At 39.7% G+C, this 22,740-nt stretch overlaps 1 protein-coding gene across 1 annotated transcript; it reads right to left on the minus strand.

The window, feature by feature from the left end:
* Window positions 1-16,684: 16,684 nt before the first annotated feature.
* On the minus strand, window positions 16,685-20,332 carry LOC137274288 (uncharacterized). Its single transcript, XM_067807415.1, has 6 exons — window positions 20,003-20,332; window positions 19,735-19,816; window positions 19,025-19,252; window positions 18,561-18,807; window positions 17,042-17,085; window positions 16,685-16,698 (listed from the first exon to the last, which is right to left on the minus strand). The coding sequence occupies exons 1-6, from the start codon at window positions 20,330-20,332 to the stop codon at window positions 16,685-16,687; spliced, it is 945 nt and encodes a 314-aa protein (XP_067663516.1).
* Between the last annotated feature and the right edge of the window lie 2,408 nt (window positions 20,333-22,740).

Below are 22,740 nucleotides of genomic sequence, written 5' to 3' on the forward strand. Positions count from 1 at the left end.
ATATCTTTTTTGATAACGCCATCCGTGTCTTATTGTGTCTATGTGTGTCTCTCTGTGCGCAGGTGAGCGAGAGAGAGTGTGTAAATGTAGATTTGGTTTCGACTCAAATAATGCCGTTGTGTCGTAAAATGTTAACTCACACACTTCTTGCGTGACAAGGGCTTGGGCAGGCGAACAAAATGTTTTCACAACGTTATTTTTATGACATCTCAAAAATCGATCATTTAGTATCAGTCTTTAAATTATTTTATGATGTTAATCGATTTGCTCGGTCTGTTTAGCAATTGCATTCCAGTAGTGTTTCTTGCACTGCTTGCTCCTTCATCAGCTGACTTCTTTACTGTGAATAATACGACATTTTGGAGTGAATGCTTCCCTAGTGAAGTCGCAAGCAAATACTCTAAAACGTTGTATTATCCACAACCAGGAAGTTGACATTCATAAATCTTGCTTTTTACTAACGATTTGATTGACGATGTAGCTGAGGTCTGTGTTGGGAAGACACACCAATGGAATAGCGTCACTGACAAAACGATTCATGGTTAGGAGTCAAGGTTCCTGTGGTTGCATGTGGCGCAAGATGATATTTGTTGTGAGATTTAGATGTTTGATTTGTGAGCAGTTCAAAATGAAAACACTGTGGGTCAGTGAAGGAACTACAATCCAGAAATCGACAATCAGATCCCCAAACGTTGAAAAAATGTCCCCCAACGTCCCTGTGACGGTATTAAAACCATGCCATCTGTGAAATGCTTTTGGTATTTAGTAGTTTACTCATAAATTTCATTTAAAGGAATAAAATACCCCGGAGGAAAATTATCCCCGGAGTCCTGATAAAAAAAACCAGTACTTTTTTTTGTTCCTATTCTATTTGTATTGAAGATTCTGTGGTATTAAGATATAATGGATGAGTGTTTAAATGGATAATGTTGTTTGATTTCCCTTTATCAGAAACTGTTCCTGTGTTTCTTATTGTATACTGCATTGTCTGTTTAGCATAAAAATGGTATTTCTTCATACTGAACATGTCGGTATAAAATATTTTACCAATGTTAGATACACATGCTTGTCAGAATGATGTTCATGATGTCAATCACGGTATTGTCTGGTCTGGACCCCCATTATTTACGGGATCGCTCGTACATGGGCTGAATATTGCCCAATTCGTCACTAAAAAAGAGTAAAAGAAAAAAAGAATATACATTCATGATCGCCAATGGCTGTGCGTCATAACCTCTGTTTGCCACATGTAACAGATTTGTTTTGGACCTTACTCATACTGATTCTTAAAATGCAGAATGTATGCATAGGCGGATCCAGAGGGAGGGGGAGGTGTGAGTGAGTGCGTGCGTGCGTGCGTGCGTGCGCGTGTGTGTGTGTGCGTGTGCGTTCGCGTGCGTGTTCGCGTGCGTGCGTGTGTGTTTTGCAGGGCTGCGCATCTCCCCACCCCGACTGTCTCAATTTAAAGAAAGATATTGAAACTCGCGTGATGAAAGGTGAAAATGAAGTGTGCACCCCATTCTTCTCAAAAAGCTGTACCCGCCCTTGTATTTGTAGCTAAAACACTATTAAAGTCAGTATAATATAGTACATAGAGGATACTAAACGACCTTCCGTGTAATACCATTTTCATTCAACGAGTGAATTATTTGGTATCAGACGAGCGAAAACGAATTTGATACTAAATCTTTCTCGAGTTTAATGAAAATGGTATTTTACGGAAGCGAGTTTAGCATTCTGTTTATTATTTCCAACACAAATTGGTAGAAACTGCGACTGCAATGTGAGGACTCCCAGTTTTCCTCAAGTCAAACAAGGTCCAGTACCTCTGCGACTGCGGCACTAGCATTGTGACGTCATAATATTGACGTAAAAATATTAGACTGCAGTATCTTCCACGGGCGAGTAATAGTGTGATATATTTAGGAGATAAACATCATGTGTTGGCCAATTTCCAGGTGTTATTGAGTATTTGAAGCACGGGAATGCATTTGGAACCGACGGCGTCAACTTCGACAAATACCTTATGATACTATACAGGGCCTTTCTGGACCGTTAAAAAGGAATTATCGAAATGTTTATGCCACGACGGGCATTGTGTAGAAAGAACTCCTAGATACAGTCGAACTCCGTTTATCCGGACGCTTTGGTTTCACTCGAAACTCGTCCGGATAGCGAGACATCCGGTTAACTGGATCAAACAAGCAAAACGTGAAAGTTAAGTGAAAAAAAAGTTATTGTTTTTCATGTACGTATATCAATAAATCAACAGTCAATAGTAATAACAGTGAATCATCATAACATATAAGTGTACCGATAATACATGGAAGGTAAATCTATTTTTGTACCCTTAAATAATCTTTAAGAGTATCAAGAGATCTAAGCATTCATCAAACATTTGTTGACGTCACACCATACCTTGAGGTAGATGTCTCGGTTGTTCGATAAATCACCATCCTGGGCTTGCTGTACGGGCTGATCACGTGACTGAAATTGACATATTAGAGGTACATGGCCGGGAGAAGATGTTGAAGTGTTGACAAACACTGAAGACAGCGGGGGATGCAATAATGCAGTCAACAACGCTTTTACACGATGGCTTATGAAGTCGTCCAAGCCAGCGTCGAGTCCACATCGACCATTCATGATAAATAGGTTTAATACGGCAAAACAATGTAACAATTTACCACCAGTCTTTGATTTTCAGTAACTCATGCTTGTCTTAAGACAAGTGCGACAATGGAAAGTAAGGGAACGGCCAGAGTCCTTTTCACAGACGAGAGCAGATTGTGTGTTTTTGGTAGGAATGGTAGAATCCGGGTGTACAGACGACACGGTAATGGACATTTGAAACATGTGAAGTCAATCATATATTCATTCTGAGAAGTAATTAACCATTTTTGTCTAATTAGCTATTACTGTGTATTAATGTTCAAGTTTTAAATATAGTGTAATTTATCATAACAAAATGACCGTATTACCCATATTTACTAACATTCGTAAATGTACGTGCCATCCGGCAGCTATATAAAGAACGTTTGAAATTTACGTATCATCTGGCTGTCAGATTTACACACGTTCAAAGCGGTGTTAAAATACAAGAACGATCAACTCTGCATTTACATTATCATCCAAAACACTGTTCCACAGGAGATATCGCTTATCTGAGATCAGACGATAGCTTAATTGCAATTAGAAGATATCGTTTTGACAGTAGATTTTATCTTACCTCACTCATTAATGACGTTTTCTGATTGGCTAAGCGCTCGTCTTACATTTTCAATGTACCCATGTTAAAAGCGGCTGTCAATTGCAACTCATTCGGTACTTCGTGGTAGTACGTCGTTATCTCAAATAACAGTGAATCACGCATGATGCACGGAAATTATCGATATTTTGCGAATGCTAATCGATAGAAGGGAGGTAACTCTAAATTTGTTTTTGTTGTGTCGACTGCAAAATCTAGCGATGGCTACAAAAAGATTTGTCTCGCATTCTAGTAAATAAATTTTCACAAGACGTTCAAATGTAGTCCCGGTGTATATTAAGAAGTGGGACAATGCCTTCGGGGAAACCAGCAAGATGCAAGATTCGAGTCATTTGAATCACACAGGTTGGCTAAAGTGTACGGTCCGACACCCATGCTCCAAACAGCTTAAAATTAACAAATAGGTGTTCGGTAAGATAAATTCGTTGTTCACTGGTCCCTCGGAGCCCCGGGGTTGATGTACCCTCGATGTTTGCGTATGTTCTCCTCGCCGTTCGGCCTTCATACATGAGCTTGCAGTTTTGCTTTTTGCTGTCTGATTTGTTATACGTTATATATTTATGTTAATCATTTTGACATTCCAATATCATGGAATATAATCTGTGCTTTTTAAACTATCAAAGTAGGGAAACTTTTTGTGTGTGTGCTTTACTGTTCAGACTTGAATGTGTAATAAATGTGTAAAGTTTTGATGTACTTTGAATGTTTAGGGACTTACGTACCCTCTCACGAGGACAATAATTTTACAGTACTTTAACCCCTGCGAGGATACAACCACCAACAATTGAAGTTTACTGTCGATTGAATTGGGCTCTGCTCCCCTGTGTTGTCTTAAAGTTATCTGGCTTCTTGTGCTGTTTTCAGTATCAAACATACCAACAGCAACACAATGTCCTGTATTCCATATTCACTAGCATCGCCCAGTAACTTCGATACCTTCTTGGGGTTCTTTTCTAGTTAGCAGGAAATGCTTGAATTTGGTGGTTAGAGATCATAAGTGATTGAGTGAGTAGTTTTACGCCGCTTTTATCAATACTCCACCGATACTACAGAGACACTAGAAATTGGCTTCACTCATTGTGTCCGTATTGGGAATCGAACCCGGGACTTCTGCGTGATGAGTTAACGCTTTTACCACTAGGCTACCCCACCTCCCCACAACGCTTTATGCGCGTGTTGGCATGCTGCTGAAATTCATTGTGAGTTGGTGAACATGGAGACTTAATCAATATGGTATCTGAACATACAACGCTACCACAAGCATTGTACATTGTCTCTGTGCGGCACCCTGTAATCCTACAAAGTAGGATATCTGCTTGATTATGCCTGTACTGTTTCTGTTGTTATGGAATAAAATTGGAACTTGTGGAGTTTCCTCGAATATCGATGCACTCTGATATAACTGAAAGACGCTACAGAGGTTGTAAAATAGTTAGTGGGTGAGTGAGTGAAACGAGTCTCAGCAATATTCCAGCAACATCACTGCCCGAGACTAGCGAGAAGAGCGAACGCTTTAAGCATGATTGTTTTCTTCAGAGAGTATCTCTTTCAATACCGTTTAATAATTCTTAAATTTTGGTATTGAGTTGGTTTTTTTTTGCAGAGATAGAGATTTGATTTTTTAATAAATTATCATGTAATGAACCAAACCAAATCAAATATTTAATAATGTTATTTTTTATGGAAAATAGTCGTTAATCCATATTTCTAGATTATTCCAAATGGCCATGACAAATGCTCTCAGAAACGGCGTCTTCCCAAAGTGCCTGCAGTCCCAATCTGACTACAGTTTAAAAGAACATGATATGGTCCTGTGGTCAGGACGTGTGGTTAATGGGCTGACCTGTTCTACCCCTGTTAAAAAGGAGTTGACTACTTAGTTGCTGAATGAACCTACCCGTGTAACTTCTTGGGCATACTCCAACTCTGCCTACAAAGGTCCAACAAATGACAAAGTTTTTTTAGTGTTCAGAGAATTTCATGTGTTTACAGACATGGAAACAGTGATAATACATATTAAAAATGATATAAATAATAATGATGTAGTATAGCAATTTTCACTCTTTCATTTTTAACACTGGTCAATAGCTGTTACACTGGTTTCAGAGTTCACTAGGATAGTACTTCAAATAGCCAACTTCATAAGACGTCCTGCAGCATCCAGATATTGCAGAGGTGATTTTCTGCCGCTCTGGGGGTATTCCTTAAGTCGCAGGAGTCCAGCATTGAGTTCTCTATAAACACGCTTCCGAGACTTAGGAAGGGCATCACAGTCAAGTTGGGCATGCTTGGCTTTGTATTCTGCTTCTATCCTCTTTATGTTTGTGATAAAGAGGTAGATGTGTGGGCGGGCTTTGGTGATGAGGTTCTTCAGTTTCAGGTGCCATCCTTCTAAGTGGTTGTTTGTCCTTTGTCCTATGTTTTCACACTGCGTCCAGATCCGTACGGGAAAGCGCACTTGGTAGTCAGCTCATGTACTCGTGACACAGTCATTGAAGTTCCTGACCTTGTCTGACTCTGGGTGTTCTTCCATGGCAGCAATCCAAGTGTCCTGCACCATGTCTCGAGGAAGTAATGGAAGGGTGGCTGCTCTCCTTGTGGGTTGTCCTTGTAGTCTTTTGCCAGTCCCTTCTCAGCCTTGTTTCTCCCCTGGTCAATAACTGTTACACTGGTTTCTGAGTTCACTTTAATGACAACTTGATAAGATGTCCTGCAACATCTAGATATTGAAGAGGTGATTTTCTGCCTCTCTGGAGGTGTTTCGAAGGTCGCAGGAGTCTAACATCGAGGGTGGCTGCACTCCAGACATGAGTTTCAACTTGTGGGTTGCCCTTGTAGTTTTTCGCCAGTCCATTCTCAGCTTTGTTTCTCCACTGGTCAATAGCTGTTACACTTATTTCAGAGTTCACTGCAGCATCTAGATATTGAAGATGTGATTTTCTGCCACTCTGGAGGTGTTCCTAAAGTCGGAGGAATCCAACATCGAGGGTGGCTGCTCTCCTGACATGTGAGTTTGAACTTGTGGATTGTCCTTGTAGTCTTTCGCCAGTCCCTTCTCAGCGACGTTTCTCCACATGGCCACGTATAATGAAAGAAGCATCCACGTACTTCACAACCCCCATACACTTCTTCCACTGCCCTAATGGGTGATGCCTGTCTGGATTTCACTTGGGGCAACTTCTCCTACTCTGTCCATAGCTACAGCATTCAGCAATGTGAAGAGTCTGACATAAGTATCCTTAGTACGACTAGGCAGTAGTGCATGTACACATGGATACAGTTTGATACTTTGTGATGGATGCAGTTGGGTCACTTCCTTATTTATAAAGCGGTAAATTAATTGTGAAGATAGGATGTTCTCAACAATGTTTTCCCTACTATATTCTCAGATATGACCTCACCTTTAACACAATGATGTGAAAGGTGCCTTTTAAAAACATACTTAATTGAAGCCTACTCAACGATTAGGATTAATATAATCTTGTTTTGAATATTACAATACAAACAAATTAGTTACAACATTGAAAAAGAGATCCTTACTCCAATCGACACACCCTTCATACATTGATAACTGGGCTGTTCCATTACTTCACAGGGCAAAAGAAAATTCCCAGAGTGCCTACAATGTAGGTAGATTGGGGTGTAGGCAGACTGAGAATGTAGGCACTATGGGTGGTAACCCTCACAAACATCATTGTAAACCAAAATCCACAGCTCATTTGCAAACAGGTACATTTTCAATAATTGTTTTTTTAGTAGAAATAATTCTTTGCAAAATCTTTTTCGTGAAAATCATAACATTTAACACCTTTTAATCCATGTGTATAGACATTGAACACAAAAATGAGCCAGTCAAATTACGTGTATTTAGTGCAAACCTCAAGTTTATCATTTCCAGACATCAGCTTGTCAATGCAGAGGTTTTTTTTGTAAATACTGTTGTAGGACGGAATGATCTTGGTGCTCTAAGCAACATTTATTCAAATATCAGCTAAGATATGGAGTAGATAGCCGTAGTCTAACAGTGTGGCTCTTATTTTGAATTTTAACATCAACTTCTCAAGAGAGATAAGTCCATGTTTATCACTTTCAATAAACCCTTATCAGCCCAGTGTCTGGAGGCAAGTGTTTTATAATTATGAATGAGTCATAATGGTTCTGCACGAATGTGATCAATATTGTCGGAACCAACACGAACCCTTTTGCAATAATTGTTCCATTGGTTAAAACATCTTTCTGATAATGTTTTCAGTGTTGTGTTTTTTGACAATATCTGCTCCATACTTGAAGATATCATTATACGGAATATTGCCAGGCTATTGCATTGTGTTTTTTACAGGAGGGTCTAAGAGTGGATAATTTTAGAGCTTCAATAAATGTTATTGTTTCAACTATACCCAATCCCTCTTCAGGCTTTAATATTTTCATTGTGATTCTTTTTCATTTTATCATTTTTACCATTCCAAATGAATTTGAACATATCTTTTCAAAGGGTAGAATAAAGTCATCAGGAGGATTGACAAATGAGCTAAAAATATATACTAATTTGAGAGGGCTAATGTTAAAACGACAGCAATGTTTCCCGTCAGTGTCAAATGGCTTTTTCTCCATACTGTTAATATTAATAGTCCTCATCTGCTTTTAATCACCCATAGATCAGCTAGGTTTGGGATAAATTTGATTTCCAGTACTCCCAACTCCCCATTATGTCATTCAGCATTAAAATTTTACATAATATTACTTCTCTGCCTGCCCTTGAGCCAATCCAGATTGCTTTAGTCGTATTTGTATTCATTTTCAGACCTGGATTGTTATAAAATGTATTGATTGTTTCAATAGCTGCATAAAGTCTCTCATCTGTACCATCAAGAAATATTTCGGTGTTATCAGCATATTGGCCTAACTTGTATTCTTTATCATGTGTAACAATGCCTTTAATTTTATCGGTGGGGTAGCCTAGTGATTCAGACGTTCTCTAATTTAGCCGAGGACTCGGGTTCGATTCCCTACATGGGTACAATGTGTGAGGTCCATTTCTGGTGTCCCCGCCGTGGTATTTCTGGAATATTGCTAAAGGCGATGTGAAAAAAAACCTCATTCACTCATTAAATCCCATGACTTCAGCTACACAGAGAAATAAATGTGGTGATGAGGAATCACCCTGTCTACAACCTGCCATTTTCAAAGACGTCAGGTGAGTGGCCATTTTGTATCACGCAAGAAATTGTGTGACATGCAATTAGAATAAATAATTCTGGCATATTTTTCTTTCTTTTTATCCTTTTCTCTTCAAATATGATGTGATATAATAATCTGGCATTTTCGTTAATATTTCTACCTGGAATAGAACCTCTTTGGGTTTTATGTATAAGTGAATTCCTCCCTTTTCATGCATAAATAAGTCATTTGTAAAATCCACGCATGGGTATTTTAATAAAGAGCATTCAAGAAGAACATTTCTCAATATTTCATCTTAGTTCTATCTATGTTTGCTTTGGATATGAATGTTATAACCCCTTTCTTCATTGGCAATGATAATTCAGTCTTAATAGAAGCATAATTAATCGGAAATCCAAATTTTAAGGTCATTCTAGAAAAGAATTAAAGAAATCAAAAGGGAATTCATCAGTATTAGGACTTTTACTGCTTTTATATCAAACTGAATTCATTTATAATCAGTATCTTTTTGCTCTCTGAATTCATCATTCAATGTAGGGGTTTCAACATTATGAAAATCAACATTTTCTTCCAAGTTGCTATTGCAGGAATAGAGCATCTAATAAAATGGTCTCAGTCATGATCAGCTCCTTCAAGATATACATGCTACCTAAATTCTCCTAAGTTTTGTCAGTAATAATTCTTTTTTCAAGATTACATAAGCATTTGGTTGGTTTTTCCCCTTCTTCGTGCTATAAAATTCTATTTCTGATCTGAATACCTTTTAATACCTCTTCCTTTTTCTGTTGTAATTCCATTTTATTTTGTAGGTTCTGAAAGCAAGGCCTAATCTACATTTAAAACCTGTCCTTATGTTGTCTCACAGTCTCTTATCTATATTTCTTTAGCTTGATATAGAAGTTAGGATCATCATTGATAGGTTTATTCAAGTTTCTCAATGTAATTTCTTTTCTTCAAGAATAATGTCTACGGAAATTAAATTGCAATTTTCATCTTCAGTGGTCCTGTGGATAGTAAGATCTACGTCATTACTGAAGCGTAATGTCACTCCCATAGTTAGATCTACAACATTACTGAAGAGTAATGCCACTCCCATAGTTAGATCTACATCATTACTGAAGAGTATTGCCGCTCCCGTAGTTAGATATACATCAACACTGAAGAGTAATGCCTCTCCCATAGTTAGATCTACATCATTACTGAAGAGTAATGCCTCTCCCATAGTTAGATCTACATCATTACTGAAGAGTAATGCCGCTCCCGTAGTTAGATCTACATCATTACTGAAGCGTAATGCCGCTCCCGTAGTTAGATCTACATCATTACTGAAGAGTAATGCCGCTCCCGTAGTTAGATCTACATCATTACTGAAGAGTAATGCTGCTCCCATAGTTAGATCTACATCATTACTGAAGAGTAATGCTGCTCCCATAGTTAGATCTACAACATTACTGAAGAGTAATGTCACTCCCATAGTTAGATCTACATCATTACTGAAGAGTAATGCTGCGCCCATAGTTAGATCTACATCATTACTGAAGAGTAATGCCGCTCCCGTAGTTAGGTCCACATCATTACTGAAGAGTAATGCCGCTCCCGTAGTTAGATCTACATCATTACTGAAGAGTAATGCCACTCCCATAGTTAGATCTACAACATTACTGAAGCGTAATGCCGTTCCCATAGTTAGATCTACATCATTACTGAAGAGTAATACTGCTCCCATAGTTAGATCTACATCATTACTGAAGAGTAATGTCACTCCCATAGTTAGATCTACATCATTACCGAAGAGTAATGCTGCTCCCATAGTTAGATCTACATCAATACTGAAGCGTAATGTCACTCCCATAGTTAGATCTACATCATTACTGAAGAGTAATGGTGCTCCCATAGTTAGATCTACATCTTTACTGAAGAGTAATGCCGTTCCCATAGTTAGATCTACATCATTACTGAAGAGTAATGCCGCTCCTGTAGTTAGGTCCACATGATTACTGAAGAGTAATGCTGCTCCCATAGTTAGATCTACAACATTACTGAAGCGTAATGTCACTCCCATAGTTAGATCTACATCATTACCGAAGAGTAATGCTGCTCCCATAGTTAGATCTACATCATTACTGAAGAGTAATGCCGCTCCCGTAGTTAGGTCCACATCATTACTGAAGAGTAATGCCGTTCCCATAGTTAGATCTACATCATTACTGAAGAGTAATGCCTCTCCCATAGTTAGATCTACAACATTACTGAAGAGTAATGCCGTTCCCATAGTTAGATCTACATCATTACTGAAGAGTAATGCCGCTCCCATAGTTAGATCTACATCGTTACTGAAGAGTAATGCGACTCCCATTGTTAGATCTACATAATTGCTGAAGCGTAATGCCGCTCCCATTGTTAGATTTACATGATTACTGAAGAGTAATGCCTCTCCCACGGCATAAGATATGATTCTTTGAAGTCTCTATTCATTTCTCATAATATTGATGCTGTCTTCAGTTAATTGGATATCTTGTAAACAGATAACCGAGTAACACTTTTCTAAACACATAAATACACGCATTCCTAACTTCCCCTTCTTTTGTTTTTATTCCCTAGTCCTCTACAGTTTGCTTAAATCATATCTTTCGACATTTATTGTCTTAGGAAACTACTAGTAGCCTGCGACCTTCTTGTTTCGCGGTACTTGACATATCCTAAATCGGAAATAAAATTCTGAACTTATGCGGCCTATTTTAGTGGGAAATCCGATTAACATGACATTTGATCAACACATTTGTGAAAAAAACTATTATTCTAATGTTGATATTATTTCAGCGAAAGCCATTAGACGAACGGAGCCTATTAATATTTACCAAACTCCATCGTATCGCGGTAAACAAACAACTTCATTCCGCAGGAGATAAATATAGCTCATGACATCACTTCCGCTATATTTTTGGCAACATGGATATGCAGACGACTTAGTTCAGATGGAGTGGGAAGGGTCATATATGAAACGTAAATGTTACAGCAGGTATTTCATGGATGGGACGAGACAGATTCCAGATTATAATGTTAATAATTCTGCTGGAAAAAGCTTACGGAGATTTGATGAATGCCGTCGGTTTAAAAAAAGTAAACAAACCACTGACGCTAGGCTGTCGATTTACATACAAAATCACCTCTAAGGGCCATGTCTAGCGCGCAAAACCGGAATTACCGATTTGCCGTGATACCATGAATGCCGAGATACAACGAGGTCCGATTATATACATATGGAAATTAATTAAGCAACACCAAATTCAAAGACACATAAAAACTTAACAAAGTTTAACGAAGTAATTTTGATGATTGATTATTCAATTTTGATGTATTGACATACAGCATGAGCTTTTCATGGGTTGATATGACGCGCGTGAAGCTTGCACAGCGCACGTGCATTGCTTTAACCTCAACTTTCGAAAAATGCACTTTTTCCCTGGGGTGTTTACAAGCGCAGGTTGTCGATTGCATTCGGTTTTTCATTCATTTCAATGTCATGGCACGTAGGAAATTATCAGAGGCCACTCGTTGGCAAATAATCGGCATGAGGAATGCTGGTATGTCTCTAAGACAAATCGGGACTCAAATCGGACGACATCATTCCATAATTTCAAAACTTTTGAAAAAATACCGGGCCACTAATGAAGTTAAAGACCTGCCTAGACCAGGAAGACCCAGGAAGACCACAGTCCGGGAGGACAGAGCTTTACTGAGACTTGTACGGCGCAGGTCCTTCGACTCGAGCTCTCGGTTGAGACAGGAGTGGCTTCCAGGGAGACCCATCTCGAACAGGACTGTTCGGAATCGTCTGAAAGCTGCAGGATACCGGGCAAGGAGGCCAATCAAGCGACCCAGACTGTCTCCAGCCCATAAGGCAGCCCGACTGGCCTGGTGTAATGACCGTTTGCACTGGAACATTGCCTCTTGGAGGAAGGTCCATTTCTCAGATGAGAGCCGGTTCTTGCTGCACATGGTGGACGGTCGTACTCGGGTCTGGAGGCAGAGGAACACAGCAATGGCTCCACGGAACATCCAGGAGACTGTGGCCTTTGGGGGAGGTTCCGTTATGGTATGGGGGTGCATTTCCATGAACTGCAAGTTGGATATCATTACCATCCGTGGCAACCTTAACGGTGTTCGTTACCAACAGGAGGTTCTTGACAGGGCTGTGGTACCTCATTTTGAGAACCATCCTCTGGCAACGAGACCCATATTTATGGACGACAATGCTAGACCTCACAGGGCGCATGCTGTAAATGATTTTTTGCGGCAAAATGCAATTGACAGAATTCCATGGCCTGCCATGAGCCCTGACCTCAACCCCATTGAACATTTGTGGGACTTTATTGGCCGTCGTGTGAGGCAGAGAGACCCACCAGTCCATAATCTCAACGAATTGACGGCTGCCCTGCATGAGGAGTGGAACAGGATCCCCCAGAATCAGATCCGGAGACTCATCCAAGGAATGAGGAGGCGTCTGGAATCGGTGGTGCGTGCGCAGGGAGGACACACTAGATATTGATGAAAGTCGGTGTGCAGACTCTCAGATGACTGTTCTTTCTTTCCATGTGACATTTGTGTTAATACACCTGACAACAACGTCTGTGGATGAATAGTAAATTGTGTCCATTTTTTCATGAATTTAAGACAGTTTTAAGAATTTGGATTTCGTTGCAATAAAGCAAAGTCTTGATACTTTTTCCCTTTAAGTTGTTTGTCAGAGATCGTCTGTTGAATAAAAAAGTGTCAAACTATATCAACCCGGCATATTTTGATTGTCAGAACACTTCAAAGTTGCTCCAATAGAAAAAATTGGGGTGTTGCTTGATTAATTTCCAGGTGTATATATAATTTAAATTGACTCTCGATTCCTATTGGCTGAGGGTTCATCAAAACCGTACTTAAACGACAGGGCCGCTAATTAAAGTGACCGATTGAAGTGAATGCAACGCACTCGTTGAACCCATCTTTTGTTAAAAAAAATTATCCACCGTCAGCACCTTTGGTGTTTTTTAAGAAAACAGCGAGGGGCTACTTCGTAGCAGGAAAATACGTCAGCATCCCAAACAAACAGCATCCCTTCAAACGAGGGTTCAAAGAAAAAAAAAAGAAAAAATGAAAAAAAAAGTGTAATAAAGCTTGCGCATCCTCATAATTTTACACTGTCCACTGAGCATTTAAATCTCAGCATTTTATTCAATTTAGGATAAAAGTTCTTAAACAAAAGATCATAGTTTCAAATCGCTTTTATTGGTTGGTACTAAAACGCTTATCAGTCGTACTGAATGAAAGCTACTCTGCATTCAATTTTGCGTTAATTTACGATTGCTAAGTGTAATTTAAAAAAAATGAACAAATCAGCGTTTAGAGGTCAAGGATAAAGGACCGCAAAAGTGAAAACAGAGTAGCTTTATCTTCTAAGAAGGAACAACACAGTATTCGGTAGAACTACAAGGCTTTGAGGAATAAAATTCACTCTTTGCAAAGCTAGTATACGTCTGGGAAATAGAACACTAATGTTCTCAAAACGTACGTGTTTATATCTATTTCAATATAATCAGAAGAACATCAACACTGCATATGTCGCTCACGCTGGTTGACGACCTCATACTAGCGGGTTAATAGTCTCGAGCGAATGTGTTCTTGAAATAGCAAAACTCGTGTCAGTGTTATGCATACAGTCTGCTGTGAATACATCATGATCACTGCTATAAACATACTTTCTGATTGTTCAAAATGGTTGCACATTTGGAGCACATCAAATGCATGTCCGTCATTATCATGGTCAAACCTACACACTAAATGAAACTGAGTGAACTAGGGTGGCTCATCAATGTCTGCCGTCCTCAGTTTCCATTTCGAGGATCCTAGCTTGTACACTATATTTCTTTCGCAGCTGGAAGACGCGATTAGCAAGTCCACCTCTTTGTTCTTTAGGAAGCACTCGGTCCCTTTAGATGGTAAATTTCTTAATTTTTCGTGAAGTAAAGTTTCCCAGAGCAGCTTAAAACAGTTTGCCTGTCCTCCACTCTTACAAACTTTACAAGATACGGGTTGGGTATCGATGCTCTGAAATGATCAGGATCCGTGCTCTTACGAGGTAACCCGCGCACGTTGCCAAGCAACATCTCCTCTGCATCTTTAATTTAATTCTTTTAGAGCCGATGTTTGTTTCTACTTGGCAAGTCGGAATCATTATCGCCGGGAGAGCGTATATAAATAAATTGTTCTTGCGGAAATATAGTTCATGACTTAATAGCTTCTTTTCGAAGTCTGGCTTCTTTTCTTTCATATCTGACTACAGCTGGTTATATTGCTTGTGTTCTGTTCTATTTGTTCCGTGATGAACTGAACTGAGGCCAAAATATCCTATTCTTATCAGCGTTCAGTTCTTTGATTTCGTTTCCCATATTGTTGTTACGGTTATAAATTTGCCGTGATAAAAGGCGTGAGATATCCCCTCAGAACCGGCAAAACATAACACTGACAGGTTTGATATTTTCAATGACACTTTATATTGAGCAAACGAAGGCAAAAATATAGAGAATCACAACAGAGGTTTCATGTACAATGCAACTAAGTCAAGTCTAAACTAATGGGTCACAAATATAATGTAAACCCACCTGTGCAGAATGTAACACAGCGAGCGGTCAGGCAGCGGTTATGTAGGTCAAGCGTTTACGGAGATCGGCCGATATATACTCCAGTAAATCTGTGGGTATCCGTGTCTACAACACGGCAACTAGCCTCTATACACACAGTCGTTTCCTTAAAGGTCGAGCACATAGGACCATCTCCATCAACGTAGAATGCTCTAAAACAGTAGCCGGAAGTAAACAGTTAATCAATGGAGGCAACTCTAGAGCACTTCCTTAAAGCCTGCTGCCAAAATACGAAAAGTACTGACATTTCTGATACGGAATGTGACCCATAATAAGTATCATTCAAAACACTACACGTTGTGACCCAATAATAATTATTACTTGATTAATAATACAATTTACAGAATACACACTCTCGTAACAGTGTCCATCTTACTTATTATTTCAGTAGTTTGTTCTTTCAAGGCGAGGGCGACTCACTGCTTGAGGTCTGATCTCTTGGGATCGCCCTGAGCAATGCCCATCTGCCTTCCGTGTGTTCACCAGGTTGAGTGAAGTATTTGGGTCCAGTCTAGGCTTTTGCTGAAATACGGCGTCTTGTCTGTCCGGTGGGGGGGGGGGGGGGGGGGGGGGGGGGGGGGGGGGGGGGGAATACCTACAGAGAGATTCTTACCCCTATTCTCTCTCCTTGAGTTCGACATATCTCCTTAATTTCTGGATGTATCGAGAGCCGAGTAAAATAGCGTGCAATCAAGAACACAGCGCCACCGGAAGCCTGATCACTCATACAGCTGTAGTTGTTGTTGCCTTTCGGCTTCACTGACATGTCCATGTAACTTGTAGAAAACACTCCTTGCCATTGAGTTTGTTTAAAGCCACATGCGTATATTAAACAATCACCTAATTGTCATAGTGCGTATCCCAACGCCAACGTTGTTCCTTAGTTTAAATACGTCTTTGTAGGTATTTTATAACATTAAAATATTGTCGATACGTTTGTTCCGGCACTGAATTTAATCACGAATACTCCTTGTGTATCTTTTCGGATAATTCAGTAGAGCCCAAACCAAAAGATTCTATTTCTACAATTGCTGAAAATACATTGCACATACGTACCCTTTCAACGGCCTTAATAAGCCTTAATTAATATATAATCAATAGTCATACTAAAACACGTATAAAGCCAAGGCGATAGAATTTCTTTGGCATTTCGAGTTGAGACGCATGAAACTCCATTGATGGATGCTAACTCAAGCAACACGAGGAACAGGAGTTTTTTTAATACATGATCTTGTTGCTATGGTGATGGTCGTGTTGCTCATATTTCAGAGGTTGTGATGTATATATTGTCCCTTTATTAGCGAGCAAGGAAGGTATTATCCCTTTCAAACGCTTCGTGTCTTCATTTTCGTTTATTATTTATAAACTTATCTTAAAGTTATCTTGATCTTTACACGTAACGGAATTTATTTCCGAGGAGAATCAGGACTTTGCAGTGACATTTATGTACACGTGTATGGATTTGTAAGATTTGAAGTTGCACATATGGTTGCAGCACACGTCTCCGTGCCCCAAGAAGGTTCTGTGACGTGTTTGGAACTTGTCCTGCTCAAAGAGAGTATTCTGAAAGACAAAACAAATCACGTCAATATATGTCTCAGTACATACATAACCTCCACTTGAATATTCCTTACTAACCTCCACTTGAATATTCCTTACTAACCTCCATTTGAATACACCTCACCAACCTTCACTGGGATACAAATTACCAATCTCCACAAGAATGTACCTTACCAACCTCCTCCTTTCATTCTAAGGCTGTTTTGAAGTGTCACAAACGACGGATAAATGATTGTTTGCCATTAAAACAATAACGTCGAGGCCCTTTATCACATTAAAAGGTCTTTTCATAAGACTATTAAAATGCTTTCAAGAAAATAGCGAAAAAAATGATATTTTCTTTCACTTTCCAACAGATCTATCTTGCGGATGTATGCGTTACTGTAGTAACTAGACATAGTGAATACTACATGAGGTCTCATTACATACGAATTGTAGGAAACGAGTGTCCTAGCTGTGATATCTGACTTATCGAAAGCCATACCATGGGATGGTCACGATATAATTTGTATGCAATAAGACCCAGTGTGGTATTTTATTTGTTACAAACGTTTTACATGCATTAAACTAACAAAATAGCGTATTTTGTTATTTTCATGGTTTCAAACCGAAACCGGATTTACAAAGGCGTTGCGGAAGAATGTTGTACTGATGTACTCTTTTGCATGACGTCACACTGAAATGACGCCACAACGTCTGCCCCCTTGGTAACCGGCGTCACGATGCATGTCAGTTGTTTGCACTTGGATTGCACTTGTTTTACTCAGCTAACATCAATGGTGGAAACATTGCCTTTATGTTTTTCGACGGATATTATATTATAGTTCCACTCATAATTAAACAGTTACTCGGCAACGTCAGTAATGTTTACATTTCCACGGTGCATATAATTTGAAGCTATAAGAATGAATGCATTCACGTGTTTGTTATGAATGAAAAGGCACTTCCGTAAATGAGAGGTCATCGGTTAACCAACCAAATCGTTAGGATCTCAGGTCAAAAGTCGTTACGACACAGGTCAGCACGATACGACATTGGTGTGACGTACGAGCTTAGTATGCAACTACCGATACGTTGACCACGTGGGTAACATACAGTATATATCTGTACATCTGTATTAAGTGATTCGTCAATGTCTGTAAGAGGCGACTAACTTGATCGTATGGGGGTCAGCTATGGTTGACACATTATACACATTTAACCATATGTCCCAAATGGTTAGACAGATGTTCATGATATCAATCACTTTATTGCCCGCGCACTGGCTTGGTTGACTCATGTCATCTTCATTGCGTAGATTGATGTTCATACTGCTGACCATTGGATTATCACCCCCGACTTGATTATTCACAGACCGCCGCTATATAGCTGGAATCTTGCCGAGTGCAGCGTTAAGCAACAAGTTTCAACACCCCAAATTTAACTACAAAAATAAAATTTAACTTGCATACCAGTCGGAGTTCAAAATTAAACACCAACAACAATCCTGGATCCTAATGTCATCATAAATATGTAATTTAAATACCAAACATGTATTCCACGCATTAAAGAGAAATATGTTCCTGTTGTGTTTTCATCAAATAATCTTTGTTCGCGCCATTTGAACATACCAAGAAAATCTGGCTTAGAACTGATCTCCAGCATCCCATGATTGTCACAGAGGCACTAACGGAGATAGGATCCTCATATGGTTGGCACGTGTCATACTATCGTAACTCCGGAGATTGGTGTTGTGTTGATCCCTGTATTGTATGGCATGAGTCGATTATATACAGACCACGCCATACAGTTGGAATATTACTAAGTGTGGCGTCAAGCAATAAACAATAAACAATAAACAATTCAAGGTAACAAACTGTACATACCAGTATATAATCTTATAGCCAAACACCTGCACCTCACAAAACTGCAGAACATCAGTTCGACGGTTTTTTTTCTTTCCGCTAACTCTCAGATAACGACCAGCCACAAGTGAAACACAGTGTATGGTAACTGTCTTGCCGGGTTCTTTGACTGCACCATTGTACATGTAACACAACTGTCTTGTGACCTTTGGATGGTAGCGAGGGTCGGCTTCTAACACATCCAGTGCAAAATCGTGAAGACGGTCGGCTGAAAACAATATTAAAATGTTTTTAATATATAATAACCTAATTTTATACACACACCCCCACACACCCACACCACACCCCACACCCCAACACACACACACATCGATCCGGAGAGTCTACCAGTAGGGATTGGGATCGGAGGCAAATCTTCCAAATGTGTCGAATTTTGAATACGTGCATTTGGTAACGACCCTTTTAAGAATGAATGTTAATATTACGACAACAGTCTTTTCTGCTTGTGACATCAACTTCCACGATGATGTAGACGTCTGCTAGGTCCACGAGCCACCAAGGTGACATATCACCACTGGCAACGGCAAAACAGGATCCGCTAGACCAAATGGCTGTGCCTTTCCCGTCGACTGCCGCGTCGGCCCGAACACGTCGGGTATACGTACTGCTTGCATACGCTGTCTTATTCTCGGCAATGTTAGACAGTTCGTCGTCTGTAAGAAATAAAAGCGAGAAAAACTCTTTTCTTTTCGACAAGAGATCTCTGTCAGAGCCGATCTTACGATTACAGCTATATTATGAGCATGTGAACATACCTACATACACACACACACAGACACACAGACACACAGACACACACACACAGACAGAACACAGACAGACAGACAGACAGACACACACAGAGACAGACACACACACACAGACACAGACACAGACCCAGACACACACAGACATACATTAAATCTGAATAAATCACATATATACGGTTGTATGGATGCACAAATTCTGTTGAACTTAAAGTTGAATTTGTAAGGTTTTCAGAAATGACAAGATCGCCTTAAATTAACAGATCATGTTGTAGACGGATTCATGACACACATTCCTTTTACGCTTGCAGTATTCTACCAATGCAAATTTGAACCTTCATGAAATTAATGTACAATCTGAAGCACTTAACTCACAAATACAGGCTTACCACAGCGTATGGCACCATGCCTCTGTATGTTGCATCTCTGCCTAAATGTACATGGCTTGTCCTGACAACGCCCAAGTGCGGTCTGGAACATGGACTATATAACAGTGAGTGAGTGAGGGAGTTGGCTTTTACCCCACTTTTAAATAATTTTTGGCATTGTCATGGTGACTATAAATGAAATATCAAGTCGTGTTGCATAAGCATTGTATTAAACCGTATATGTAAATCAGTCATAATTTTACTCAACGGTTGTTACAAATTCCATTACCTTGTTCCAGTTGATGATGGAACTGTATATGAAGTCGGTCTCTTTCTTTGACCCTTCCACACACTGTAGGTCATCACAACCATTCAGGTGACACATCCTTCGTGCCACATCCAAATTGAAGGATTTGCATCCTCTATATGAAACACATTCAGCCGCACAGGAGAACAGAGATGACGACGTGGAAATTTTAAAGGTTGATCCTGTTTGGCGTTTGGCATATTGCAGATCCAGCTCACAAGCATTTGTTAACCGCGCAAAGTATGTCAGTATCAGACAACGAATACCAATTACTTCAAACTGCATAAAGCTGCTCAACGTTATGGAACTCATGCTTCCAGTATGAACGTTTGTGTTGCACAGAACCTTTCAAATGAAATGAAAAGCCTAATCTCTTCTTGTTCCAGTGTGTTCCGGGTATGTACCTAAGTCAAGCTCATAAATGTATTATATATTCCTAGATAAGCTTATGAAGTGCTATGGGTTGCGTAATGTCTTTTCGACGAAGATTCCAAAGATAACACCAGTTTGTGTTATGGATGATGAGTTCCTTTTCCACGAGGATTAGAAAGATAGCATCAGTCTGTTTCATTGGTGATGAGTTCCACAAGGAAATGTGACGAATTTGTCTGTCAGTCAAATACCATTAAGAACAAGGAATCGATATTGCCTTTCCCATCCTAAAATACCTAGACGAATGGTTAAGCACCATTACTTATTCTGACATCAGTTTGCTCTCTATACCAGACTTTGTGATACGCTGCCATTTCCTAAAAAATCAATAGTAGGACCGACGATGAGCGTTTGTAAAGTGTGTTACCATAAAGTGTTAATACATCAGCAATAGGAGGTTCTTGCAACAGTGCTCACACCGCAACAAAACGCAAGTGGAAGTGCATTTCTTTATGAGTTCGCGATTGACATAGAAAAACCAGTTGAGACAGTTTCTTAATTGTTTACTGCATGTGTATTGTCTAATTATCACCATTGGTTGATTATCTTGATCAGCATTATTTTGAGGGCTTCTTCTTTAATGGACTCTTTCACTGTTGGTGATGAAATAAATGTCTGTTATTCTATCATCCTGGAAACTGGAACGCACTAGTGACGAAATTCAGTGTCTGTTTCTTCACTGTTCGGAAACGTGTGAGTGAGTGAGTTCTGTTTAAAAGCACATTCGTCCAATATTCGAGCACTATCACGGACAGGGACAACAGACATGTGCTTCATGCACTGTACCCATGTGGGAAATCGAACTCGTGTTATCTGTAACAAGCAGACGCTTGTCCCACTAGGCTACACCACCGTCGTTTATATGAAAGAAAACCACTGATGTCATCAGGTGTTCGCGAGATTGACAGAAGTCATTCATCATGCCTAAACTACCAACCAAAATACGTCATTGCCACGGAAACCAGATACACGGCGAACTCAAGCCATTTTAAATAAGGTTTTCGCCTTTATCTCACTTTATATCATCCCATTGTATATTTGTGTATATCGATTTGAGTTTTTTTTAGCTTACAGAGGCTTGGGTGATTAAAGGTTACTCGCAACCAAAAACCAAACATAATTATAACACAGTTATCACCTATTCATGATATTTAAAATGCACTGCTGATTAAGAAAAAAAAATTATAAGCGTATAATCGCTTATATTTGCAATATTTTACCTCCCTTGAAACGAAGCAACCGCGATACCGAACCTAGTCAGAGCCGTGGGATGTGCGCTCAAGTGTAACGAAGCCGTTTCCTTGGCCACTGGTTCATTTGCCGATACGCTTAGCCGGCCCTTTGTTTATGGCGTATACGACCGATTAATTTCGAAAGTGGCTGTGGTCAATGATTGAAGTTGTGCACTGCATATTGTCATTAGAAGACAGGTGTGAATAAACCAGATACTGAGTTTTCTCTATGACAGAGTCTGCTTATCACAATGAACATGTTTTTTGTACCTAGTGGATTATTTGTTTGCTTACACAACCAAGATTCGACTACCGCTCATGACCTCATACTCCAGGCAGGCATACTGTTTGAAGCTCCGCGATTCTCTTCACTGCGCGTGCGTTATGGGCGCAATGCAGCATTGCTGTTCAAACCACTTTTTGTCCCCAACGCTGGGGGGAAATTATTGAATGGGTTGAACTCCGATCTCGTTGACTTTTTTCATCGCGTTATTTCAACTTATATGCCAAACTGGCATTTTTGATGATTTGTTTCTGTAAGTACATATCGAAAGGCATCAGTATCTTCAAAGATGTGTTTTATGTTACATGTGGGTGGACCTTTAATGATTCCATCGGAGACACGTATATTTTTCACTCTCTCACATTGTTGAATTAATAAGAATACTATAATGTCACGGCTGTTCTAAAACTGGTGTAATGATTTTAAAGAGCAGTTGTTTAATGTCTACCTAGCAACGACTGTTAATGTTTAATGTCGTGATGAATGTGTTTGCTCCATCTGTGCTGCTGTCTTCCACCGGTTGCCTGTTTAAGCTGTTGTCATCATGCGCTTCGTTGTGCCTGACTACTGCACTATAGTCTTACTCAGAGACTGAAAATCCTGCTGGTTTATGATGATGCACTGTTGCATGTATTCCGTCCGTCCTTAGCAACAGTCCAGGGCCCCGTTTCACAAAACTCTCGTAAGCCTAAGATCTCGTAACTTTCCTCGTAGCATTTGCACCTCCTATGTTACAGTATGCCAGGTACAAATGCTACGAGAAAAGTTACGAG

Source organism: Haliotis asinina, chromosome 1, assembly GCF_037392515.1.
Source record: "Haliotis asinina isolate JCU_RB_2024 chromosome 1, JCU_Hal_asi_v2, whole genome shotgun sequence".
NCBI lineage: Eukaryota > Metazoa > Mollusca > Gastropoda > Lepetellida > Haliotidae > Haliotis > Haliotis asinina.

What these genes read in the sequence shown, in the direction of transcription:
- LOC137274288 (XM_067807415.1), bottom strand. Translation starts at nt 20,332, where the DNA reads ATGAGTTCCATAACGTTGAGCAGCTTTATGCAGTTTGAAGTAATTGGT. An exon ending in AAGCAGAAAAGACTGTTGTC is followed by an intron (nt 18,808 to 19,024) that starts GTAATATTAACA and finishes TATTGTTTTCAG; the next exon opens with CCGACCGTCTTCACGATTTT. An exon ending in GGCTATAAGATTATATACTG is followed by an intron (nt 17,086 to 18,560) that starts GTATGTACAGTT and finishes CACTATGTCTAG; the next exon opens with TTACTACAGTAACGCATACA.